Source organism: Cyanistes caeruleus, chromosome 21 (genome assembly GCF_971803275.1).
Source record: "Cyanistes caeruleus chromosome 21, bCyaCae1.hap1.1, whole genome shotgun sequence".
NCBI classification, from domain to species: domain Eukaryota; kingdom Metazoa; phylum Chordata; class Aves; order Passeriformes; family Paridae; genus Cyanistes; species Cyanistes caeruleus.
This window is the reverse complement of record NC_141721.1, coordinates 8,654,117-8,680,294: the sequence shown is the minus strand read 5'-3', so window position 1 is coordinate 8,680,294 and position 26,178 is coordinate 8,654,117. Positions and strand designations below refer to the sequence as shown.

Genomic DNA, 26,178 nt, shown 5'->3' with positions numbered 1-26,178 from the left:
ATGCGATGCCATGAAGCCTGTGCAAAGACCAAGTCAAAGCTCACCAGCCCACTTGAAAGGGAAGAGGGACCCGCTCGGAACAGGAGCCAGGCTGTTCCCAGGCTGCTGCAGGGTGGGGGTGTCACGGCCCGTGCCGGGGGGTCTGGGCTCTCAGCCCGGCTCCTGCTCTGCCCTGGCACCTGCAGAGCCTCCCACAGCCTGCCCTGGGCTGTGCCCTGTGCCGGGGCAGCGCTGGGAGCACAGTGTGGCACCGAGCCGGGGGTGGCAGAGGCTCTGCACGCCCCCTCAGCCCCATGGCTCCGTGGTCTGGTGTCTCTTCTGTCACCTGGGAGCTGCAGAATTTTGGGGTGATCAGGGACCTGCTGTGGTGTGAAGGATGAGGGCACCTGTGGCTGCAGGGACCTGGGGGGGAATGTGCCACTCACCCTCCGAGGTGGGAAAGCAGGGCACAGGGGGAACACTCACCAGTAACCCCACAGACCTTGGGGTGCAGGGCACAGCACAGCTGGGGACCCCTCACCCTCACCCAGGGCATTCACACGGTGCCAGACGGGTGTGAGGGAGCTGCTGTCAGCTCCCTGTGCAGCCTCAGCACCTGGGACCAGGCTGGGAATTTGCTCGGCTGGGCCCAGGGCTCCAAGCTGGGAGCCAGGAAGGAGCTTTTTGGGATTCTTCTCTCTGGGTGGTGCTCAGGCTGCCGTGTGCCCATGACAAACCCTGTGTGGCCATCGTGTGCTGATCCTCAGCCTCCCTCCCGACACAGGGAGAGCTTTCCTGCTCCCCTTAGGCGGCTGATCCCCAGCATCCCACTCCTGCCTGTGGCTCTGCCCTGTCCCCCAAAGGGCAGAGGGGCTCTGAGGGGGCTGTGCTGCCATCCTGGCCCCGAGCTGCTTCTGTTCCACCAGCAGGAATGGTTTTTATCGACAGTTCAGCCTGTTCAGCCCCTGCAGCTCCCAGCAGCCGCTCCTGCTGGCGGGCACAGACCGTTCCCTGCTGCACCCTGGGGCTTTTCCCTTCCCTTCTCTCTGCCTGGCTCTGCAGGAACCCAAACTGCCACAGCTCCCCAGGGTGTTTAACTGAGAGGGGATCCATGGTCAGTGGTCTTAGGGACCAGCAGCTGCGCTCCTGAGAGGCTCTGGGGCTGCATTTGGGGTCTGCCATGGGTGCTGGTGGCTGGCAGGATTTTCTGTGTGTTTTGAGATGGGCAGGTAACTCTGGGTGCCCTGGAAAAGTCTGAATCTGGGCTGGGAGCACTGGGTTTAAAGCTGTTGGCCTTTGCCAGGGCTGCCATTCAGGTGCCAGCCAACAGCAGCAGCAGCTGGAAGTGCTTTGGGCAACTGGGCAGTCATGAGTGGAGATTCCAGGCCTGCCTTCCCCTGAAGGGTCCCGGGCTCGTCTGTGCCTTGCTCTGGGTGTGGTGCCGCCTCTTGTCTTGTGCCTGCTTTGATTCAAGTGCGTTTGTTGATCTTTGGGACTTGGTGCATTCACAGTGATAGGCACAGCAGGTTTTGTTCAGATCCCAGAGCTCAGCTTGGATCTGTTCCTCTGCCCATTCCCAAGCCTGTTCCCTGCTCCCAGCCCTGACTGCTGCCAAGGGTCAATGGGGGCTTCGTGTCCCCTGTGACCCCTGTCCCCACAGCCTCCCTTTTGCCATCTGGGCGTCCTTCCGTGTCCTGCACAGCTCAATGGCAGCGAGCCTGTCCCCAGAGCTGCCCCACGACCCCCACCGCTAACCCCCGACTTGGGGCGCTCCCCCGGGCCCTCACAGCCTGGTCCCGCTCTGTGCCGGGGCTGGGGCAGCAGGACCCCACACACTGGAGGACGCGGGGGGAAAAACCTCCCTTGCGAGACGTGAAGGGGCTCTCGGCTTGGCCCCCTTCCAGCGCGGGCACGGCGCCCGGGGCAGCCGAACCCACCGGGGGTCTTCGCTTGGCCCCGGGGGGCGCGGGCGGGGAAAGGCGTTCCCTTCCCGGGGTGCGACCGGCACCGCGACCCCCGACGGCAGCCGGGTCCGAGGCGCTCGGAGCCGCCGTCCCGTGCGCGTCCCGCCCGGCGCTGCCCCCGCCGCTCCCCCGGGGCCTCCCGCCGGCCGCGAGGCAAAGTCCGCCCCGGCGGGCGCTAAGGGCCGGGCCGAGCCGTGCCGGGCCGGGGCGGGGGCCGGAGGAGAGGCCTTGGCGCTGATTTGCATAAGGTATAATGCCTTATGGTGGCGGTCATGGCTCGGTAGAGCGCGGCCCGCGGCCCGCAGCAGCCGCGGCCGGGGCGGAGCGGGGAGGAGGGAGGCGAGCGGCGGGCGAGCCGCGGCCCCGGGAGGATGGTGTCCCAGCTGAGCGCCCTGCAACGGGAGCTGCTGGGCGCCCTGCTCAGCTCCGGGGCCACCAAGGAGGGGCTGATCCGCGCCCTGGAGGACATGGTGCCCGCCGCCGGCTTCGGCGTCAAGCTGGAGAGCCTCCCGCTGTCTCCCGGCGGGCCCCCCGACGGCAGGGCCGCCCTCCCGCCGCTGGCCAACGGGCACGGCAAGGGCAAGCTCTCGGGCGACGAGGGCTCCGAGGACGGCGACGACTTTGACACGCCGCAGATCCTCCGCGAGCTGCAGTCGCTCAACACGGAGGAGGCCGTGGAGCAGCGGGCAGAGGTGGAGAGGATGATCAGGTACCGGCACCGGGCGCACCCCGCGCCGCGCCGGGAGCCGCCCGCAGCGCTCGGACCGACGGGCCCGGCCCCGAGCGCCCCGCCCGGGGTCGTTCCCGGTGTGTCGAAGCCGGTGAGGGGTCCCGGCGCTCCCTGCCCGCCCCGCGGGCGCTCCCGGCGCTCCCGGTTCCCGGCGCTCCCTTGCCCGGCGCTGCCGGGGACCCCGCGGCGGGGGGCAGCGGGCAGGGGGAAGCCGGAGCCCTCGGCCGCCTCTCCCCCCCCGCCCCGTCGGGGCTGCCCGGCTCCGGTCGCGGCGGGGCCGGGGCTGCCGGGGCCGTGGGGACTCGGAGCGGCCGCCGGCTCCGTCCCTCCGCGCCGGCGGCTCCAAACATAAACCGCACCACGTGGAGCCCGGGGCGTTATTAATTTATTTCTATAAATCATCAACAGAAAGATACACAAAGGGCCGCGATCAGGGCGATCGGGCCGGAGGGTTATTCATTGCCGGGGTTGTAAAGCGGACGGGAGCGGGGAAGGAAGAGGGAACCCCCGACGGCGGCGGCTCCGCTCCGGCCCATCCCGAGATGCGGCCCCGCTCCGAACCGAGCCGGGCCGGGCCGGGCCGGGCCGAACGGGGCAGCCCCGGGCTCGGCGGGCAGCGCTGCCCGGCCCCGCTGCGGAGCCCCGGGGAAGCGGCGCCGGTGGGAGCCGGTGGGAGTCCCCGAGTGCGGCGGGGACGCCTCGGGCTCCGTCCGTGTGTCCGTGCCCTCTGGCAGCCTGCAGAGCCCGGGGACAGCCCCGACTCTCACCCCCGACACCCCGGGATCCCGGCGCGCTCCGGTCCTGTCCCGGCACCAGCCGGTGCTCTCTGGGGACAGGGCAGTGTCACCCGTGCCAGCCCAGGCTGGGACCCTCCGGCTGCCAAAGGGGCTCCGTGCGAGGGAGGATCCGTCGCAGGCCTCCCCCGATGGGTTCCCACCCGTCCTGCTTGGCACGGAGCCCCTCAGCCCTGGCTGCTCCCACCTGGCCCCGGTGCCCTCCTTGGTGGCCACATCCATGCCCGGGGTGGCCGCGGTGGCCGGGGGCGCTGAGCGGGCCGGGCCCCGGGATCACTGTGCTCCCGCAGGTGTTTCTGTGCAAAGTTTGCCTTGGGTGCAAACAAGAGCGGGCACATGTCCCTGAGGAGCCTTTGCAAAGAGCTCGTGTTTGCTCTGAGAGAGGCCTTTGTACTTGGAGAGGGAGCGGGTAGGGGAGCCAGGAGCCAGCGACTGCAGCCGTGCTGGGGGGCTGAACCCCCAGTTGTGGTGTCCCAGAGGGACAGGCTCCCTCTCGGGCTGTTCCCGCATCCCTGGGGCCGCTCAGCCCTGCAGCTCGCCGGGGCCCTGGGCTGGGCTTTGCTTCCCACTCAGCTCCCAGCTGTGGGAGAAACACCCCAGGGCTCCCTCCCTGCCCATCCCACCTGCCGGGGCTCACCCGGTCCTCACCAGGGAACAGCCGGTCCCACCCATGGGCTGGGGACCTGGGGAAAGCCACCAGCCCTGGGGACCCGGCAAAGGCACCCCAAAAGGTGTGGGGAGTGCAGAGCCTGGTGTGCAGGGAGATGCTGACCAGGACGTGATTTCTGCAGGGAGCCAGGTTTATAATCCTTCTGTATAAATTCTTGGCATATTTCTCTGAGGATGTGGAGTGTATTTACCTGGTTTGGAGGCTGACAAAATGGGCGAGCTGGTCTGGGAATCCCTGGGAAGAGGAACAGGCTTTGCCCCTGCTCTGTGTGTGAGGCTGAATGGGGAAATGGCTCTTTCTTGGGCAGCACTGGCAGCCAGGCTTTGTGGGGCTAATTTTGTGCAAGAAAAACACCTTTCCATTACTTTGGTGGAGAAGGATCCTGGAGCCAGGGCTATAAACTGGTTTTCCAATATTAGAAAGCACTCCTGTGCTGGGTCGGTGATTTGGTTTTGTTTGTAAGTAAAGTCCTGTTGAAGACTGGACAATTAATGTTTGTTTTATTTCATTTTGGTGACAGAATCAAAGAAAAAGGGCTGGTGTTGACTCAAAAGGTTTTCCTCTCTGGCTTTTTAGGTTACCAAAAAAGAAAGGGGAAAAAAAAAATAGAGGCCAAACAAACACTCAAACGTTTCATTTTGGGTCAAGTCCAAACATTTTGTTTAACATGAAACAAAATGTTTGGGTTTGGTTTCAGGTTGTTTAACCCTTTTGAATACGGTCAAGTTGATTTGTAAAGGAAAAATCACGGCTCAGAAATTAAAAGCTGAATAATTGTTTTGAAAGTGTAAGTGTGAAACACGATGGAAATGTCAAGGTGAAGCCTTTTTAAAGACAATTAAATGGAGGGAAATTCTGGGACTTTTTTTTTTTTTTTGCTGATTCTCAGATATTCTTCCAGCCGAAACATTGCCAAATTTTATTTGAATTCCCAAATCTCATCTGTAGCCCCCGAGTCACTCATCTGACACTTCCCAAGCGTGCTGTGATTGACTGGCTCACGGTTTCACTCGGAGAAAGCGCTGCCCTGGGCTCGCTTGTGAACCAAACCGCTCTTAGAAATGATAATGAGCTCTGTTTCATTAACCTGGTATTAATCAGTAATTAGTGGGATCAGTTGGGTGACACGAAGCGCTTGTGACAAAGTTCTGCCCGAGCCCCTCAGCTCGGGCGCGCGGCTTTGCCCGGCGCCGCTGGAAGTACGTTTTCCTCCTCATCCTTCTCCTCTCTTCCCACCTTCTCCTGGGAGCCCTCCCGCGGGAAGGACCCCCATACTCAGCGGGGTTCCCCTGCCTGGAGGATGCAGGGCTGGGCACAAGCTCAGCCACTCCAGGAAAGCTCCGTGGCTCCTGCCCGGGGTGTGACAAAGCCCTGCTTGGCTCTGCTCCGGTACTTCTGCCGTGGATCCAACCAGCTTTGTTTTCAAGCTGCATTCAGGAAAACAAGTAAGAAATCTACTTGTTGGGCTTTTTTTTTTTCTTTTTTTCCTCCACTTGACAAGTTGAAGGATCCAAACTAAGTAATGGATTGGGAAAGCAGCCGGACGGTTGTTGCAAGCGCGGTGTTGGGGTATCGCATTATTTGAGTGCAGGACTGTGACCAGGTCTGGTCACACCGATTTTTCAGTGCTGAAAGTGCTCCCTTTTAGCCCAGAATAAACCCTGGGGTCTTGGATACAGCACAGGTGTTTTGGCCTGTTCCTCTGCTGTCACACTGGGCATTCGATGGAGCTAAAGACCACGGACAGCATTTGGATTTTCAGCTGTAATTTTATGTGTTCTAAAATAACAAAGCAGACCCTAAATCAGCATCAGTTATCCCAAGGACAGTAAAGCAGTGTGATTTAGAGAAGTCATTTACACCTGGATCCTACAGGAGCCAAATTCAAGTGTTTAATAATAATCAGGAATGACTCAAAATTTTTGGGGGGTTTGGTTTCGGTTTTGCCTTCAGGGACTCGTCGGGGTTTGTGTGCCTGGTTTGACCTTGGTTTCTCAGCCTTTTGTATGTGGTTGGTACGTGCACAGCTGTGGGAGAGAGGGAACAGGGTCCCTTTTGAGGGGATACCGAGATTTTTAGATCGTTGGGAATGGAAGGAAGAAGCTACACAGCAAGCGTGGCGGGTGGGCTTGGGTGGCTGTGCAGGGGTCCCTGCCAGCCCGTGGCGATCCCGGGGACACAGGGCACAGTGCAGGTGCTGCACCCATGAGCAGGGGCAGGAAAAGCATCCCCAGCACTTCTCTTTCTTCATTAAGAGACCAGGATGGGCTTCCCATGCCCATCCACGTGCGTACGTCCCACGGGAGAAATCGTGCTGCACGTAACGGCAGCAGCCCGTGGGTGGGCTGTGCTTCTCCCTGGAGGATCTGGAGGAGCTTTGCTGGCAGCAGTGAGACCTTGGTGTGTCCCAGCAGGACACTGCATCCTCTCTGCTTCTCCCTCCCTGGGGGAACAGTCTGGCTGGCAACCCCTGGCGTGGATCTGAGCGCCCATCCCGCCAGCCCTGGGGTGGGACAGGGCTGTTGTGGGGGCCTTTGGGAACCCTCTGAGGATCTTTTGTTCTTCTGAAACAATAATAATAATAATAATAATAATAATAATAATAACAATAACAATAACAATAACAATAACAATAACAATAACAATAACAATAACAATAGCAGCAGCAATAATAGCAATAATAGAAATAATAGCAATAATAGAAATAATAGCAATAATAGAAATAATAGCAATAATAGCAATAATAACAGTAGTAATGAAAAGTTTCCATTATGGGAAGAAGCAAATACTGGGGGCTTTTCCCTGGCAGCAGATATTAACCCTTGGTTTCCCTGCCCACAGTGAGGACCCGTGGCGGGCAGCGAAGATGATCAAGGGGTACATGCAGCAGCACAACATCCCGCAGCGAGAGGTGGTGGATGTCACCGGCCTCAACCAGTCCCACCTCTCCCAGCACCTCAACAAGGGCACCCCCATGAAGACCCAGAAGAGAGCTGCCCTGTACACGTGGTACGTCCGCAAGCAGCGGGAGATCCTCCGGCGTAAGTACCTGTGGGAATGGTGGGGGGAGAGGGGGTCCCTGTGTCCCTGTCCTGCCCCTGGGTACCAGCACAGCCCCCAGACTCCAGCTGTGCAGCATCTCCCCAAAACCCTTTTCCAAGTAAAATTAATTTAAGGTGCAGGAAGAGTGGGTGAGAGCCCCTCTTGGTGGCAGGGTTCCCCCTGCTCAGCTGGATTCCTGGGTATTTGTATTTGTTAGAGCTGGGAAAGCAATTAATGATGGCTCGCAATTAGGTGCCTTTCACACCTTTGCCCCTTCTCCTTGTTATTTTCCAGGCTGCTCATAAGTGCAAAAAATGTAGGGAGAGAAAATGAAAACCCCCTGAATTGCTGCTGTCTGTAGCAGGGTTTGGGGCAGTCCGTGCTGTTTAAAATGCAGATTATTTTGACCAAGCACATGGACTATTCCTGTGAGCCCCTCTCCCGTTGTTGCCTGCCCTGGGATCTGTCCCGTAGCTCTCAGAGCAGCCCCGAGTGGCACTGGCAGCCCCCAGGAAAGGGCTCTGCCTCGCTCCTCCAAAGGGATGCAATATCCAGCAGCCGGGAAGTGCAGAGAAGAGTTTAGCACCAAATACCATCGCTCTGAAAACACACCTTGAGACGTTAGAGCAAACAGAGCCTGCTCCAGCCTTGCCCTGGGCTTCCCCCCCCGTCACGGGGGGAAAAGCCATTATAAAAAGAGGGAGAATTCCCCTGCAAAACTGGGAATAATAAAACCCTCCCATTAATCTCCCTTTACTGCCCTGGTGACAAGCGCCGGGGCTGAGGCGGCCGCCGAAGGTCACCTCTGGTGCTGCCCGCCCCGGGCACGGGGCCGTGTCCCACCAGGCTGGGAGGGGAGCGGGAGGGGAGCTGTGGGTGAGCAGAGAGGGGCACCCTCTCGGGGGGCTTCACAGCCATCCTGCCCGGCTCCTTGCTTGGAAAAATCCTCCCAAAACAAGTGCAGGCTGGCAGGGGCCCTGCCCATGAATATGCATGGCCATAGGCATGCCCTGCACATGCCTCCCCATTAAACAGGGGTGGCAGCGGGCTGGGGTGGGTGGCAGGGAGCACCTGGCTTGCTCCAAAGCCCGCCGTGGGCTCGGGGTGCCGCGGGAGGGGACACGGGGGGGTCGCCTCGGCGGGACCGTGACTCCGAGCGGCGGCTACAGGCCAGCTCACGTCTGCTCCTTTCTCTTTCAGAGTTCAACCAGACAGTCCAGGGTTGTGGAAATATGACAGACAAAGGCAGTCAGGATCAGCTGCTGTTTCTCTTTCCAGAGTTCAATCAGCAGAACCAGGGGGCTGCCCAGCTCGACGACGCCTGCTCTGAAACCCCCAGCAAGAAGATGCGGCGCAATCGGTTCAAGTGGGGGCCGGCCTCCCAGCAAATCTTGTACCAAGCCTACGAGCGCCAGAAGAACCCCAGCAAGGAGGAGCGAGAGACCCTGGTGGAGGAGTGCAACAGGTAACTCAGGCTGCCCCACACAGCCTGCGCTGCCTGCCCTGCCCCACAGCCTCAGCCGTGGCAGGTGCTGGGCTCCCTGCTCACCAGCTCGGTTCCTGGCTCGTGGCACAGCTCTGCCGAGCTGCCCGGCCTCTCCTTGCCATGCTTTGCCCCTCTGGGTGATGTCTGGGGCAGAGTGAGCTCCATGCTTGGGCAGGAATGTGATGGGGATGCTGCAGGGATGATGCAGGGCTGCAGTGAGGATAGCACAGGGATGCTGTGGGGATAGCACAGGGATAGCACAGGGATGCTGTGGGGATAGCACAGGGATGCTGTGGGGATAGCACAGGGATAGCACAGGGATGCAATAGGGATAGCACAGGGATAGCACAGGGATGCAATAGGGATAGCACAGGGATAGCACAGGGATGCAATAGGGATAGCACAGGGATAGCACAGGGATGCTGTGGGGATAGCACAGGGATAGCACAGGGATGCTGTGGGGATAGCACAGGGATGCTCTGGGGATAGCACAGGGATGCAGTGGGGATAGCACAGGGATGCTGTAGGGATAGCACAGGGATAGCACAGGGATGCTGTGGGGATAGCACAGGGATAGCACAGGGATGCTGTGGGGATAGCACAGGGATGCAGTGGGGATAGCACAGGGATGCTGTAGGGGTAGCACAGGGATAGCACAGGGATGCTGTGGGGATAGCACAGGGATGCTCTGGGGATAGCACAGGGATGCAGTGGGGATAGCACAGGGATGCTGTAGGGATAGCACAGGGATAGCACAGGGATGCAATAGGGATAGCACAGGGATAGCACAGGGATGCTGTAGGGATAGCACAGGGATGCTGTAGGGATAGCACAGGGATGCTGTGGGGATAGCACAGGGATGCTGTAGGGATAGCACAGGGATAGCACGGGGATGCTGTAGGGATAGCACAGGGATAGCACAGGGATGCTGTAGGGATAGCACAGGGATAGCACAGGGATGCTGTAGGGGTAGCACAGGGATAGCACAGGGATGCTGTAGGGATAGCACAGGGATGCAGTGGGGATAGCACAGGGATGCAGTGGGGATAGCACAGGGATGCAGTGGGGATAGCACAGGGATAGCACAGGGATAGCACAGGGATGCTGTAGGGATAGCACAGGGATGCTGTGGCATTCCAGCAATATCAGAGGGAGCAGGGATGGCCTTTACAGTATGGCTGTAGTTGAAGAGAGCAGGTGGGCTTGCAGGAGGGGCTGGAACTCCCTCAGATTTGTTGTGTGCTGGGGCCCCTGCCTGCCCCCAGCAGCAGCAGCCTCGCTCCAACGTGTTCCCTTGTGCTGGCAGGGCCGAGTGTCTGCAGCGAGGAGTGTCCCCCTCCAAGGCACACGGGCTGGGCTCCAACCTGGTCACCGAGGTCCGTGTGTACAACTGGTTTGCCAACCGGCGCAAGGAGGAGGCTTTCCGCCAGAAACTGGCCATGGACGCCTACAGCTCGGGCCAGCCCCCGCACAGCATGAACCTGCTGCTGTCCCACGGCTCCCCACACCACAACCAGCCCAGCGCCTCCCCGCCCAGCAAAATGCCAGGTAAGGCTCGCCCGGGGTGCTCGGGGGGGGATGGCAGAGCTTGGGGGTGCTGAGCCCGCGGGGCTGGGTGCGTGAGGATGCTCACCCTGCTTCCAGCCTCAGGGAGGGACGGTGATGGACGGTGATGGAGAGGAGCGCGTCCTGTCACGGCAGTGTTATGGCCGGGCCAGCCGCGTGGTGAGGGCTGGATTTCCGTCATGCCGAGGATAAATCAGTGTTTGTTTGATGGCTTTGACTCACGGCAGTTCCGTGTGGGCTCGGCTGGGCAGGGCGGGAGGAGCTGCCCGTGCCGGAGCCGGCCCATGGGATGGAGCCCAGTGGCGAGCGCGGTCCCGGGTGGCCGAGGGGAGTGTGGCAGCGTGTCCTGGCCTCGCTGCAGGGCTGGAGACACCCCGGGCTGGGTGCGCGACTCTGCAGCATCCCCGTGCCCCAGCGAGGAGCGGGCGGAGCAGAGCAGAGCCGCCGAAAGCTCCTGGGGACTGAAGCGGGGGATGAGGCCGTGGGGAGGGGGCTGCACACTGCGGGGGGCTCAGGGGCCAGAGGCCTTGTTGGGAGAACGATCTCCATCCCTTACCTGCCCCGGCGGGACAGGGTGATGGGGGTCAGCCCCACGGCCCCTCGGACACAGCCCCGGCACAGCCCGGCCGGGGAGGCTGGAACCAGGCACCGGCTGGAAATGACCCTGCCCGGCCCCGAACACACACCCAGCTCGTTCCAAAGGCAAACCAAAGGAACCGAGTGGCGGAGAGTCCCCGGGAAGGGCGGGGTGCCTGCGGACAGCAGCACGGCTGTTGGCAGCCCCCCGAGGGGTCCCTGGCAGGAGCCGGCAGGTCCCGGGGACAGCCAGCGGTGACCAAAATGTGACCCTGCCCCAGGAATGCCCCGCACAATGCGGGGACAGGGAGGACGTTTGCCCTCCTGTCAGCGGCTGATTGCTTACAAGGTGCCCTACAAGCACATTGTCAGCAGAATCAGCTGTTTTCGGTGTCGCGGCGGGCTTCACAATGCCCCACCAGCATGCAGCCCCGCATTGTCACGGCGTTGTCCCCCGTGCATGCTTAATTGACAATTAAGCCGGGGCTTTGAACGAAGCCCGCTGCCTTTGATGTGCCCCCGGCCTGGCAGCGCACATGGGGCACCCCCCGAGAGCCTTTGTTTTCTTCTATTAGGGGACAGCAATTACTGTAACCGCGGGCATTTATCTTGGGGCTGGAGGGCCGTTAAGCCCCAACCTTTATTCTCCCGTCGGAGCGGTGCCAGCAGGGGCCGGCCGTGGCTATAGGGCCGGTGACAGCCCCTCCCGAGGGGCTTTGGAGCAGGGCAGGAGTGATGGCTGCGAGAAGAGCCCCTCCGGAGGGGTCAGGAGGGCTCGGCTGCGGGAGTTTCTTGGCGGTCGGTGCTTGCATCCATCCCGAGGAGGAGGAGATGGAAGCGGCAAGGGACGCTGTGGGGTTTTAGGGTTGCTTTGGGGGCAGCAGGCAGGGATGGAGCTGAGCCATGATTGCTCCAGGGTGCTTGGACCAAGCTGGGTCCGAGAGGCTTCCAGCTCCCGAAACAGCGCCGGGTCCATCGCTGCTGGAACCTCCTCCAGGAGATTCCTGGGGATCCACTGCTGGTGGGGCACATTCGGTGCTGGCCCCGCTGCCTGGCTGACCCCGTCCTGGCTGTCCATGCTGGGATTTGAACTGTCCTTGCCCCGATGCGGCGGCGTCTGGGCCGCTCAATGCCTTAACAGCTTAATGACAGCACGGGGACACTGTCCCTGCCCTCCCCGGCCCCCGTGACATCCCCGGCAGGAAACGATGGGGCTGGAGCTGTGGGGCAGCTGCAAACCTCTCCCGTGCCTGTGGACAAAGAGGGATCGCCTCTCCTCGGGACATCAATGGGGTCTTGCAAAAGGGCGGGATGACAGCGGGGCAGGGATGAGAGCTGTAAAAGTCAAACATCCTCTGGCCTCTGCTTGGGGACCCATCTGTCAAGCCTGGAGCTGAAGTTTTTAACTATTTGGAGGTAAATACTTAAAGCCTTTCTATCTTGGAGGCTCCTCTCCGAGGCTGGACTTTTCCCTGACTCTGGGTTTTATCAGCGATCTTGGTTCCCTGTTTGATTTGAAGGTTACTCGGGGCTTTATCTCGGTGCCATGCTGTAGACTCTGGCTTATGCCATTTTTATCTTCAAGAGCCCCGAAGACAATCGGGGCATTGATGAGATTAGGGGAAGCACCGCCCGCCCTGCATACAAAGGGCTGCCGGCCCTGCAAGCCCCAGCCCCACGGCCGAGGGGCTCAGCACCCCTGCAGCCTGTCCTGGGGGCTCCACACCCATGGGGGATCCATCCATCCTTCCTGGCTTCCTGGCTTCCTGGCTTCCTGGCTTCCTGGCTTCCTGGCTTCCTGGCTTCCTTCCTGGCTTCCTTCCTTCCTTCCTGGCTTCCTTCCTTCCTTCCTGGCTTCCTTCCTTCCTTCCTTCCTGGCTTCCTTCCTTCCTTCCTTCCTTCCTTCCTTCCTTCCTTCCTTCCTTCCTTCCTTCCTTCCTTCCTTCCTTCCTTCCTTCCTTCCTTCCTTCCTTCCTTCCTTCCTTCCTTCCTTCCTTCCTTCCTTCCTTCCTTCCTTCCTTCCTTCCTTCCTTCCTTCCTTCCTTCCTTCCTTCCTTCCTTCCTTCCTTCCTTCCTTCCTTCCTTCCTTCCTTCCTTCCTTCCTTCCTTCCTTCCTTCCTTCCTTCCTTCCTTCCTTCCTTCCTTCCTTCCTTCCTTCCTTCCTTCCTTCCTTCCTTCCTTCCTTCCTTCCTTCCTTCCTTCCTTCCTTCCTTCCTTCCTTCCTTCCTTCCTTCCTTCCTTCCTTCCTTCCTTCCTTCCTTCCTTCCTTCCTTCCTTCCTTCCTTCCTTCCTTCCTTCCTTCCTTCCTTCCTTCCTTCCTTCCTTCCTTCCTTCCTTCCTTCCTTCCTTCTTCCCCTTCCTCTCTCCTCTGCAAACATCAGAGTAGCAGAACAATATCAGAACAATCATATTTCTATAGATATATATGTGTACATACATATATATTAAAATACATTACTTACCTATATATCCATACACATTTAGGTATCTATATGGATGGAGATAAACATAAAAATAACCCAGTGCCACCCCTGGGATTCTTCCTAAAACCCAAAGGGCAAGTGAAATGCTTTCATTTTCCTTTAAAAGAAGAGCCCATGAGCGAACCCTGGCTCTGGGTACCCTGGTTTGTACCTGGATGCTTCCTTGGGGTGCTGGTTCTCCCTGGGACCCAGTGCCAGCAGCTGTAATATTTTACTGTCGGGCACATTGTGGGGCTCGGTGGGTACAGTGTGCTGTTTGGAGCTTTTCCCTGTTTTATGGGGGTAATTAGAACTTTATGACAGCAGCGAAATGGGAGGGTCTAGTCCCCATAAACGGGTTTATAATGGATATAAACTATGCACCGCCGTAACTGAGCAAGATTAACACTTTAGGGACAATTTGAGTGGCAGCCCAAAAATCAGAGCTGCCCTCAGGGCTGCCTGGACGTGAATTTTGGGAGGGTGAAACTGTCCCATCAGCGACCTGGCTGCCCACAGTGTCAGTGGGTGAAGCATCACTGAGTCCAGCAGAACCCCAAAAATGACACTTTCCTTTTCTCAGCCCACTCCCACACCCTGGTCCATGCCAGTGGCTGCATCCTGGGGGTCAGGGAGAACCTGAGCTGGATCCCCGCCTCCACCAGATTGCTGGTGAATTTTTGGGGTCTCTTTTGGGGTTTGGCGTTGCTGGTGATGTGCAGGACATTGGTGAAGCTCTGGGCAGAAGTGCAGCCTAGAGCTGGGGGAAGAGGCAGATGCTGAGACTGGGATGTGCTGTAGCACGGTGGCAGCAGGGCTCCCACCGTGTGGGAAACACAGTTAAAAGAACAATGGGGGGCTTTTTAAAATACAATTTATTAATATCAAACATAACTTAAAGCAAAGCGGAGCTAAACTGCTTCGCTGCTGGTGCCTGCCAAAGGGACAGGACTGGTGTGTGCTGAGAAAATGGCACAAGGCTGCAATGAAAGTGATAAAGAGACCAATCCTTGCCTTGAACTCCCTCTACTATCCCCCTACCCCAAAAGCTGAGTCAGGAGGATGAGTGTGGTGCCCCAGAGAAGTTGGGAGGTGCTGGGGCTGTCTCTGGGTGCCCAGGACCCCCTTGCCCTGGGGCTGTCACGCTGCGTTCCCCGTTCCCCATCCATCGGCTGGAACAGGGTTAAGGCTACGGGAGCCGGACCCTGCGGCTCTCTGGGGCAGGGGAAAGCAGTAAAACATTTCACAGGCTGTGCAGCTCAGGGGCCACACAATGACCCATCCCATAAACAGATTTTATATTATGGCTGTAGCTCCAGTTAAAAAAAAGCCTTGAGGAGGGAAGGCTCCATGGCCATTCCTGGTGATCCCCATCCAGGCTCCTCTCTTGAGCAGCCACGGGAAGAGACTGAGGGGGAATAAATCCCTTTGCACAAGGGCTGCTTCCAGCTGTGGAGGCACAGGAGAGCAGCAGGAGAACTGTTGTGTTGGGTTCTGATGGCTGTCTGAGCCCAGCTTGTAAACCGTGGCTGCCAAAGCTCGCTCCAGGAGGAATCCTCAGCCCTGGTGCAAGCAGCTGGAGCTGTGCCCGTGCGTTCACCCGGCTGTGGGGGCTCTGTGGGGAGCTCCCAGAGGTTGTGCTGCCAGGATCCCAGGGCTCAGGGATTGAGGGAAGCCTGGGGAGCTCAGGAGAAAGACACCCCCATCACCAGGGAGCTCCATGTGTTACAGCACTGACAACAGCAGCAGTGCCTTGTAGTGGTTTCCCAATATTAATGATCTGATCTGCCCAAATCCAGCCCACCCTGGGGACACATCAGTAATAACACCCCTCCCATTGTGGGAATGGGGAAAACCCAGTGAGGATTGATGTTTCCTAAAGGAAGCCCTGGCAGGAGGCTTCTCCCAGCCCAGCAAGCAGCTTCTGAGCAGGGGCCTTGGTGGGGCTGGAGAGTGGCACTGCTGTCACAGGCCCAGAGCCCAGCCTGGCTCTCCTGGGGAGAGTTAATCTTCATCAAGACTCTTCATCAAGACACAGAGTCATCAGTGGCTTTATCTAGAGACCCAAAATCTCAGTCCCCAGCCTATCTGGGAATCTTGGCGCTGGTTATTGTTCCTCAGACAATCAAAGTCTTGTCCTTGGGGTTGTGAGGAAGAGCTTGGAAATCAGCATTTCGCCTCTTGTGTGTTTTGAAGTCAACTTCAGAGCCTTGGGTGGCTTCGCTCATGAGTTATCACCCCCTCAGCTGGATAGGGCATGATTTTGCATTTAGAATGAACTTTTTTTGTTGTTCTTACTGAGCCCAGAAGAGCTCGAATTCAGCAGAAACTCAGATTTCCTTTGCGAGAGGAGCCGTCTGCGCTCTCGTCTATCTCTCAGATCGCACCCAGAAGAAAGGGCTTTATTTTATCTCCCCTCCCATTGTTTCAGCAGCGCCGGGATCCCGGCCCAGAGTGAAGCACCCTGTGCAGGGCCGGGGCCGCGGGAGGAATGTGTGTGACAGTGCCCGGGTTGAGTAATGTTTACCCTGTTCATGGCAGGGACGTCCACTCGGGCCGGCAAATATCCACCTGCCAGAGGACATTCTTTTATTATCAGGGATAAAGGGGTTTGCTGGGAAATCATCAGGAACCAGACATGGTGAGGAGATTCCTATCTGCAGGTCGTGTTTAACCAGCTGATGGGGAAGACTCGGAGGCGATTGCGGAGTGGCTGTGTTGTGGTTTTGGTGGAGGGTGTGCGTGGGTCTGTGCTTGGGCAGATGATTTTGGAGCTGGTGGAAAGCTCCTGCACTCCAGTTATTATTTCTTTGTTTTGCCTTGGTTCAAAGATTGATTCTGGAGTAGAGCATCCTCCACTTGCACCTCCCCTGTGGTTCTGAGGGGCTGTCCCCAGTGTCCCTGTGCAGTGGCCGGGGTCACGGGTGGGTGATGCTCATGGTGGCTGGCAAGGTGGGCTTTGCCACCACGGGTTTTTTCCCCAGCAGAGCCGTGGTTTGTCTGTCCATCATGCACCGCTTCGATCCCAGAGCAGTTCAGTAAATCTGGCTGGGAGCACAGGGCTGGGCTCCTCCTAATAAATGGCTTTTTGCTGTAGTTGTCAAGGCAGCCCTGTAAAAGACACTTTTGTTTCCCATGGGTTTTCCTCAGTTAATTATTTGTGATCTGTAGATGCCTTTCCATGACACATGGCTGATCATATGGTTATCAGCGTGGGGTGCTTTTGCCAAATTAAATATATTTATATAGAAGACCTGTGCTGGGGCCAGATTTCCCTCCAGGGCAGTGGAGGGCTGGGGTCTGCTCTGGGGGTTGGTGTGTGTCTGGTCCCTCTGTTAATCATACACTTTTGGAGAGGGTGGTGAGAGGGAATCGGATGCAGAAGGGCCTGAGAAGACAGTGGGAGCTGTGGATCTGGGAGCTGGGCAGCTGGGGATGGCTGGGGGCTGCAGGGAGAGCCTCAGAGGGATGAGATGGAGGCTGCAGGGTCGCTCCTCGTGGTGCAGGGTCCCCGGGCCAGCGGCCAAGAGCCACGGCAGGACTTTGCAGGAGAGGTGTGAACTGTGCAGATGGAACACGAGGGGTGCAGGTGTGGGGCTCATTTCCCCCCTCGTGGCACTGGGGGTTGCAGCTCCAGCCATCCTCACGGGAATTGCAGGAGAATCCAGGCCAGGGACAGGCTGGGAAGCGCTGCTGGAGGAAGGGACTCGTCGGGAGCGTGTCCACATCTGTGTGCTTGTGCCAGGGGGCTGTGGGAGGGCTGAGGGGGTCGGCAGGACCCAGGACACCCCCCTGGCTCTCTGGGTGATGCCGATGCGGGCTGTGTTTTGCAGGGGTCCGCTACAGCCAGGCGGCGAGTGGCGAGGCGGCGTCCTCGGGGGCCATCGGCCACCACGGCAGCGGTGCCATGGTCACCACCAGCCAGGCTGTCCTGCAGCAGGTCTCCCCGGCCAGCCTGGACCCGGGCCACGGTTTGCTGTCTCCCGAAGGTAAAATGGTGAGTACACCTGGCCCATTGTGGCGGCGGCGCTGATAAGATAAGAGGGCCCAGCGGGCAGAGCAAACACGCTTTCCCCGGGTTTCACACGCGGCCCGGGCTGAACAATGGCGCATTGTGGGGGACGAGGGTGCCGCTGTCCCGCTCCCGCTGGGACACGGAGTGTTTTCCGAGATGGATCTGGCTTCATTGATCGCAGGATGAAGGCGCTGGGTGGATCACTGTTTGCTTTCCCCTGCCCATGACACGGTATCGATAAAATACCCATTCATTACTTTTTCCATAAGCCCTCCCAAGTTTGGGAAGAGCTCTCCTTGTGAGCAGGGACCTTCTTGTCCCAGGCATCACCCAGGGGATTGAGGCTGCTCATGCTGGCTCTGGCCTCACAGCTCCTGCCTCTCCCCCTCTCCTGTGCCACGTCCTTGGGGCTCTGCTGTGGGGGCTTTGCGGGGCAGAGCTGTCATCCTCAGCATGGCACGAGTGGAGATGGGACATCAGCATCCCTGTGGTGCTGGACATGTCCCCACACTGCTGCTGCAGGACCTGAGCGCTCAGGGTGCCCCTTCATGACACAAAGCCCCTGGAGGAGTGGGTGAAGGAGCAGGGCAAGGAGGAGGTTCAGGGGCAGGATGGGATAGCAGAGCACAGCCCGTCCCTGGAGCAGGCTGGCAGAGGTTTGCCTGCAGCTGCTGCTTTTCCGGGAGTTTTTTCCTGCTGAAATCGAAAGTCAAACATGGCACTGGGTGACGGGGCCAAGCCGGTTCTTCCCCGGTTTTCACTTCCATTTTCAGAGGGCTGTCCCTCCCGGCCATCCCGCCGGTCTGCTGGCAAAGCTGGGTGGCCATGGAGGGGCTTGCTGTCCCTCAGCTATGGCCCCATTTCATTGTGCCTTTCTCCTGGCTGGAGAGGGTCTCTGTGCAGCCCCTCTGGCTCTGGCACTCACCCTGCAAAGCCAAGTGTCCCCTGCCAAGCTGGGGGGACATTGCAGAGCAACAGCCCATCCCCCCCAGCCCACTCCCTCTGGCCCAGCACGCCCAGATCACCTCCGGGGTGTGTTGAGGCTCATAACCCTCAGCCTGGAAGCCATAAAATGAGTCAGGGATAAAGGCAGCAGCGGCACCGCAGTGCCAGGGCGGGGATCCCCAAGGACCAGGCGATGCCAGCACCCTCTGCCAGCTCCTGGCACCAGGGCAGAGACCCCCAGAAGGGGCTGGGCAGCACGGGAGAAGGGAAGGGAGCAGATGAAACTGGGAAAAGCCACTTGGAAAAGTGCAGCAGAAGGGCCCTGCTGCGTTGTGCCCAAGGCACAGACGCTGCCCAGCGCCGTGGGGACCGCGCGGGACCGCGGCTCTGCCAGCTTATCTCTGATCTCCAGGCAGGGCTAGCTGGTGCTTGCAAGTGATTTAATAGAAATATGCTGTAGGCTGTGGTTTCTAGTGAGTAAACATGTGCCTTTAATGCCCCACATGAAACAAGGAGCTGCCAAGGAAGTTGCGGCATCTTTCAGGAAGGAGCGTTACTGAGGCTCCAGAAATCTCTTGTGGCTCACTCTTTCATGCTCCAGTGTTTGCCTCGGCTGTGTTAGTGCCAGAGGGTCTACCCTGAGGGTCCAGTGCCTGGAGGGTCTTTTCCAGTCATGCACAAGCCAGGTGCAGTGCTCTGGGGCTAAACAGTCTGTGAGAGGAGCTGGGGCTGCAGGCGAGCAGCGTGTGCTTGCCGGGAGCTGTTTGACTTGTGCAGCCGAGTGTGGTGTAATGCGGCCTTGAAGGGACTTTGAAAGTGGAAAATACCGGATCAGGAAATGTGAGTCACTCCCGGGCTTTGGAATTTATTGATGGATTTGTTTCAATTGCTATCTCCAGCTCACATGTGCAAAATAAACAAGGTGCTCGGAACGGGTGTCCAGAAATGTCACCTGAAGGGCTGCGGGGATGGCCCTGGGTTGGGATTGAGGTCACTCAGTGCAAGAGGGCTAACGACAGGGATTAGGGGAAGGTGCAGCAATTAAAGAAACAAGGCACTTACATGTCCTGGGGACCAGCTCCAGTCTCACAGCACGCTGCAAGTGCCTTTGTCTGATCCCTAAACTTTGGCCCAAAAGCCTGGGCACTGGCTCTGTCTGCGCTCACCCACTCCCGTCTCACCGGTATCCTGCCACATTGGTGACTAATATCATCACCACGGGGCCCTTTTCATCTGCTTTCTGTCATTTTTCTTCACTTTCCTGAGTTTATAGGTCCCATTTCCCCTACAAGCACACTGGTTAAAAGTTAATGAGTGTCAAGAGCCCTCAGCTGTCCCTGTGGGCTGGAGCTTGGACTTGGGGTACAAAACAGCAAGGGCTTGGGATGTGCCGTGTTCTGGTGCCATGCTCCAGTGGAGCTGGAAGCCAGTGCCAGCAAAGTGTTTCCCAAAGCTGGTTTGCTGTATATTAACACAAGGGGAGGTGCTGCAGTCAGGGGCTGCACCCTGGGGCTGTGGGGGTGTGTGGGGTGAAGCCCCAGCGGGACTCTGAGGAGGGGGCTCTGCTGATGCCCCCCATGTCCCCATGAGCTCTGACGCTGCCTGTCCTGCCCTGCAGATCTCCGTGTCGGGGGGCGGGCTGCCCCCGGTGAGCACCCTGACCAACATCCACAGCCTGTCCCACCACAACCCGCAGCAATCCCAGAACCTCATCATGACGCCGCTCTCGGGAGTCATGGCCATCGCCCAGAGTAAGCGCAGCCCCAGTTCTCCCCTGTCCCCTGCCCTGTGACGGGGAGGTGACACTGCCCGCTCCTGACAGCCCCCTCTGCTCTCTCCCTGCTCCCAGGTCTGAACACCTCTCAGGCTCAGAGTGTCCCCGTCATCAACAGCGTGGCTGGCAGCCTGGCAGCCCTGCAGCCGGTGCAGTTCTCGCAGCAGCTGCACAGCCCGCACCAGCAGCCGCTGATGCAGCAGTCCCCCGGCCACATGCCGCAGCAGCCCTTCATGGCCACCGTCACCCAGCTGCAGAACTCTCACAGTAAGGGCTGGGGAAGCTGCAGAGGGCCCTGGAAATGAATTCAGATGGGAAATCGGCTTGTGCTCTCCTCGTGCTCTCCCCTGCCCAAGCTGGCAGCCTTGGCTGCTGCCCCTCTCTCGTGGCTCCAGCCCATGGGATGCTCAGCAGGGCAGGGTGGTCACATCCTGCCTCATCCCCTCCTTCCCCCGCTCCATCCCTCTGGTGCAGCCACAGCCCCTCGGTCCCTGCGGGTTTCTGGGGGCGAGCTGCCGCCTGGGAATGGAGGGAAGCGGTGGGTTCCTCCCTTGGCTTGTTTAACCTCGTCCCTGTGTCCCTGCTGCCCGCTCCCACCCCTGGAGCTGCCGTAGCGAGGGCTGGGGTGGCTTTTCCCTGACCTGTCCCCCGCTGTCCGCAGTGTACGCGCACAAACAGGAGCCTCCCCAGTATTCCCACACCTCCCGCTTCCCCTCGGCCATGGTGGTGACGGACACCAGCAGCATCAGCACGCTCACCAACATGTCCTCCAGCAAGCAGGTAACGACCCACGGGGCTGTGAGGGGGCACGGGGTGCGGGGGAAGGTGGGCTGGAGCTTTTCCCCCTCTGGATATGGGCTGGAGGTGGGAGAGCAGAGACCCCATCGTGCTGCCTGTGCTCCACTCGTGGGAAGCTGAGGATGAGAACCACATCCCTGAGGATGAGAACCACATCTCTTGAGGATGAGAACCACATCCCTGAGGATGAGAACCACATCCCAGCCCCTTCTGAAACATCTGCTTGCAGGTGGCCTGCTGGGGATTTGGGAGATTTTGTCTGACACTTGGTGGTACCTGCTCATCCCTGGGGCAACTCCATGAGAGTGGGAGCATCCTGCTGGGGCTGAGGAGGTAGAACCAAGCAGGCTCTGTTGCCTGTGCCCAGGGGGATCTGGTTGGAGTCAAGTGGAGTCCAAGGCTCCCCAACTTCCCCCAGCCCATAAACCTTTATCATCTGCCCACTGCAGGTGTAGGGCCGGACTTATCCTGGTTCAAATCAGGTGTGTGAGGTTTTCCTTAGACAATAGTCCCTTTCTGAGAGCCAGTTCTGGGGACTGTGGGAAATATGTGGCCCTTATTGATCGCTAGATAAATAAGAGAGAGCCTTGAACTTGCATTCAGATAAACTTTCTTCCCGAGGTTTGACAGGGGACAGGAAAAAAATGTCTGCAATGACCACAGAGTAAATACAGTGTGGGATTGCCCTGAGACCCCCCCCGGCATCGCTGTGGGATCCTTGGCGAGGCTGAAGGAAGGGGCTGGGCTGCAAAGGGGAGACGTGGGGGGGTTTGGGGTGCTTGGGAAGGGGTCACGAACGCCACCTCCCCGGGGTCCCACTCAGGGTGACCATTCAGGCACGGCCGCCCCTCCGAGCTCCATTTCCTCCGTGCAGCTTTATCGGCCCATCTGCTGCGCGCTCAGCCCGAACTGCCCCTGATTAATCGAGCTCTCCTGCCTTTGATGCCGGGCTGGCCGGGCAGCCCCGGGACACAGGAAATGTCCCTGGCAGGGAGATAGAGCCCGGCCATCCCCGCTGCCTCCGGGCCCTGCGATCACCCTACCCTGACCAGCGCTGCCCACGGGGCTGGGGCTCCCGGGGCTTTCTGCCTCCACCACGTTTTTGCACTTTAATTAAAGCAGGAGGAGGTGTCCTGGCTCAGGAGGGGGGGATATGGGGCCAGGACCCTCCTGCTGTGCTGAAGGGACGCCCACCCCCCCATTACCCCCAATACATGATAAACATCCTGCAAGCACCGGGGCAGGATCTGACCAGTCTCCAACAGCAAACCCTCCCAGCCCCCAGGGTCTCTTTTCCTGCCAACCATTCGATGCCCAAGCTACAGCTGGAAAAATTTATCTTTGGACATGGTTTTCTTTCTTGCTGGTCAGCAGTTTCATTAGCCAGAGGTGAATGAAGTGTGACAGACGCAGCATGGGGGCCCCATAAATGTTGCTCACCACCCAAATTGCTCAAATACCTGAATATTTTTGGTGATTTGGGTTTCTGTCATTGACTGGGGCTACCAGGGGCTGTGCCCTGGCTCCTGCACACATTGCCTTGGCATAAAGCAGGCAGCCCCCACCAGACCCCAAAACTGTTCCGTGGTGGAGGTGGCTGCTGCGGGTCCTGCCGGGGGGACGGAGCTGGAGGGAGGTCCCTGGTCCCCCCCAGCTCTGCCCTCGCTTGCTGTGGGTCTCTTATCAGATGTTGTTATTAGACCTGGAAGGGGCAAATACCTCCCGGTTCCTTTGACAACGCTTGAGGCCGAGCCACCATGTTTATTACGTTGGCAAACACCTGATAGCCACGGCCAGTCCCTAATGACATGTCACGGGAGGCTCCTGGCGTCTCCTTATCTCCGCCTGACGATGTTTGCTGTGCGCTCCAGCCCGCAAGGTCACCCCACCCCTGGCCCCCGCCCACCGGGCCCTGCGGGGACCCCAGGGATGGAGAGGGATGGAGAAGGGGCCTCTGCAGTGGGATGGATGTGGCAGGGGCCACATCTTGTGGAAGATGCTTGGCTCTGTCCCTGGAGAGGAGAGCGGTGCTGGGGGACAGCGCTGAGCCCCCGGCACCGCTCCCAGCTCTCAGCCTCACGCCTGGCTGCTCCCGGGCTGCCTGGCACAGCCTGGGCACAAACAGGACCTTCTTTAGTATTACCGTGTTTGGGAGGGGGTGACGATAGCTGCCTAAGAAAGTATTTTCCCACTGCCTCCCCCACAGGGGTGCCAGGGAGGGCTCGGGGCTGAGCAGGGCAGCACCAAGGTCACGGAGCAGTGCAGGAGGTGATGCCTCCAAATGCTTTGTGGTGCTGCCTCCTCCTCCTGCCTCGTTCCCCGCCGCTCACCGTGCTGCTCTCCCTCCCTCCCCAGTGTCCCCTGCAAGCCTGGTGATGCTCCACACCTCGCTGCTTTCGCACATAGCAACGGGATCTTATTTTCCACAACATCCCGAGGGCGAGCTGCGCTCCCAGCCCGGGGGTCGCCTGCCAGAGCACAGCCCAGCAGCGAGGAGCCCGACACGGGGCCGGGGCTGCCGAGCCCGCCGGGGACCAGCCCGGAGCCGCGGTGCCCAGCCGGGACCTGCCTCTCCTTCCCTCCACGCAGCGTTTCCAAGATGTGTCTTGGGGATTATTTTCCTGAAGTATTTGCCTTCCAAGAGGCTCTCCCGAGGAACAAGGCACGAGCTGTGCTGGGAACTGGCGGAAGGGGAAGATGGATCATGTTTAAGTTATACTCCTCCACTCGGCGGACTGAGAGGGACCGGGGTCTGTTACTTGGCGTTTGGAGGGGAGGAATTGCATGTGTTGTTGAACTGAGCCAATTAAACTGTAAATATAGGTACAGTCTGCTCCATCCTCCCCCCTCCCCACTCCTATACATAGAGATTTATATAAAAAATAAGTAAATTTTGTCCAATTGATGTAAACTATTGTAATTAAGTGCAATTCCCCCATCTGTATATATTGGTCCTGAATATCTTCTCTTTCTCCATTTTTTTGTTTGTTTTTTTTTTATGGTAAAGGTCAGAGCTGAGGCTGGTTTTGGTTTTGTATTTCTCTTTTTCCTTTAAATGAGTTAATTCCAATCCTGGGGCTGGCAAGGACCGTGGTCAGGCAGCACTGGGCTCTGCTGTGCAGGAGGACAGGCAGACACGTGTCCCCTGCACGGTGACATCCCACGTGAAGGGGAGCACAGGGTGAGCTGAGCGGGGCCCTGCAGGACCTGGATGATCCATGTGGGGACAGCTGCAACTACGAATTAATCTCAATGGACTTCCCTGCTTTTGGGGACTCTGAGATGGGCTCTGGGGCGGTGGGGAAGGACTCCTGGTGAACACATCCAGCTGCTGGGAAGTGTCAGCAGCTTCCAGGTGAGCCTGGAGCACTTGCTGCTACAGAGTGAATGAGGCCACACGGAACTCTGAGCACATCTTCCCCAGCTGGGCTCAGAGACTGTCTCCCTTTTCCCCTCCCTCAGAGCACAGAAGGGGCTGCGTGCTCAGTTACTGCCTCATCTCCTGCCCAGTAAATGGGCAGTACAGGTGGCTTCTTTCCACCTTCAGCAGTTGGTGATGGACCTTTCTGGCTCCACCCTTGGTAGTGCACAGGGTGCTCTCGTCCTCATGGTGCGATGGATGGATGGATGGATGGATGGATGGATGGATGGATGGATGGAATATGGGCCATGGTGTGAACACTCCAGCTGCTGCCCTGTCCCACCTGGCAGCAGCTCCTGCATGGAAAGCTCCACAGAAAGATCTGCAGCTTGGGAATGATCCCAGTGCCGTGGTGAGGGCAGGTCCAGCCCAACACAGGACACACACCGCAGCCCTGGAGGAGTTTGAGTGCCCAAGTCCAACCTCCCAAAGCCATGGAAGCTGTTAAAGGCATTGTCTGCCCTCTGTGAGACACGAGCTCCTCTGTACCTGCTTCTCTGTAAATGGATCTAATACTCCCAGTTGTGCTGAGTTTTCATTAACTTTGTGCCATGTGCCAACTGTTGAGAGGGATTTAGAGAGGTGGACAGCAGCAGAGGTGCCCATGGACAGATAACCATGCTAAGGAGAGCACTGGATGCTCTCTTTGGGCTGAGAAAGGCTCTTTGACTCAGTTGTCTGGCACAGTGGGACCCTCACCCTCATTGGGACTGACAGGAGCTGCCCTACGGTGAATAAGTCATCAGGAATTTGGAGACCAATATTCAGAATTACATTTAATTTAATGTATACCATAATTAAACATCTTTTCTTCTGAGTCCTTGCTGCTGCGTGGTCTGTGGATTCCACAGTGATTGTCTGTGGTGGTTTGGCAGAGGCCAGGCTGACAGGGACACATGGTGGCCTGTCCCTCCTGCTGTCCCTTGCAATGATCATCTCCACTGACACCTGCCTGCTGTGGGGAGTCCAGTGTTCCCTGAATCCCCAGGTACCAGCCAGGAGGCTTTTGGAGGTGGGGAGACCCATGTCCTCACGCTCCTAATGATGCCCTAATGATGCTGCCCTCAGCCCAGCACGGTTTCTCCCTCATTCCTGCTAACTTTAGCAGCCGAGTGCTAAGCAAACCAATTAGGAGAGGAGTGCCAAAGCCAAGCCCATCCGCTTGGGATGCTGAGCCCGTGGGTCAGTGCAGCCCCAGGGGGAGGTGGCAGGGTGTGCTCTAGGGGCTGGAAAGCTTTTGAAGATCCTTGACTGTGAAGAGCTAACAGAGCTGAGTGATTCTGAGCACAGCAGTGGGAGAGGGTGAAACCTTTGTGAAGTTAATTGTAATGTGAAGTAATGTGAAACTTTACCTGGCTGATGCAAATCCAGGTTGAATTTGCCCTGCAGAGGGAGGAATGGACAATCCAGTGGGAAGCAGGTGGGAGAAAGAGGCACTAGACCTGCTGCAGTACCTACTGGGGCTTGATTTCTGCACCAGCTGTAAGAGTCACGGACTGCAAGGATGGAGCTTGGGGTGTGAAGAATTGTTTGGTCAATGGCCCAGGGTCAGTGCTGCTCTCCAGTCAGCCCTGCAGGGAAGGTAAGTGAGAACCTTAGGAAGAGGAGACTTTGAGAATTGACCCCAGCAGAAAGGGATGTGGGGAAGGAAGAGGGGACAGAGCCAAAAAAACAAGGTGGGGAAAGGGCAGAGGATACATTCAAATGAAGACACAGATGGAGCAGGTGACTGCCACGGAGCAGGGTGTGATGAAGCAGACAGGATAAAGTCAATAATGCGAGTAGAACAAATGATTAATAACAGGTATTTTCCCCAGAGGTGTGGATTTAGGAAGCTGCTGAACAGTGTTGTGTGCTGTCACTTCCCATCCCTGGGCAGCAGGATCTGGGAAGGGAGGAAGCAGGACAGGTTGCTAGGGGTGCTGTGGGTGCTACACATACCTGTGTGGGGAGAAA

General features: G+C 58.4%; 1 protein-coding gene across 2 annotated transcripts; it reads left to right on the top strand.

Moving 5' to 3' along the window:
* Positions 1-2,275: 2,275 nt before the first annotated feature.
* Positions 2,276-23,825, top strand: HNF1B (HNF1 homeobox B). Of its 2 annotated transcripts, none has more exons than XM_086859383.1 (9): positions 2,276-2,652; positions 6,979-7,178; positions 8,458-8,644; positions 9,972-10,213; positions 17,103-17,266; positions 19,848-19,980; positions 20,079-20,270; positions 20,665-20,783; positions 23,157-23,777. In XM_086859383.1, the coding sequence occupies exons 1-9, from the start codon at positions 2,315-2,317 to the stop codon at positions 23,175-23,177; spliced, it is 1,596 nt and encodes a 531-aa protein (XP_086715509.1). In that variant the 5' UTR covers positions 2,276-2,314; the 3' UTR covers positions 23,178-23,777. The 2 variants fall into 2 exon arrangements, with proteins under 2 accessions (XP_086715509.1, XP_086715508.1); XM_086859382.1 differs by having other exon boundaries at positions 2,290-2,652; positions 8,380-8,644; positions 23,157-23,825.
* The last annotated feature ends 2,353 nt before the right edge of the window (positions 23,826-26,178 follow it).

Excerpts from the sequence above, each read along its gene's own strand:
- HNF1B (XM_086859382.1), top strand. The coding sequence starts at position 2,315 with ATGGTGTCCCAGCTGAGCGCCCTGCAACGGGAGCTGCTGGGCGCCCTG. Across the intron at positions 19,981-20,078 it reads AGTCATGGCCATCGCCCAGA|GTCTGAACACCTCTCAGGCT; the intron begins GTAAGCGCAGCC and ends CCCTGCTCCCAG. Across the intron at positions 20,784-23,156 it reads ACATGTCCTCCAGCAAGCAG|TGTCCCCTGCAAGCCTGGTG; the intron begins GTAACGACCCAC and ends CTCCCTCCCCAG.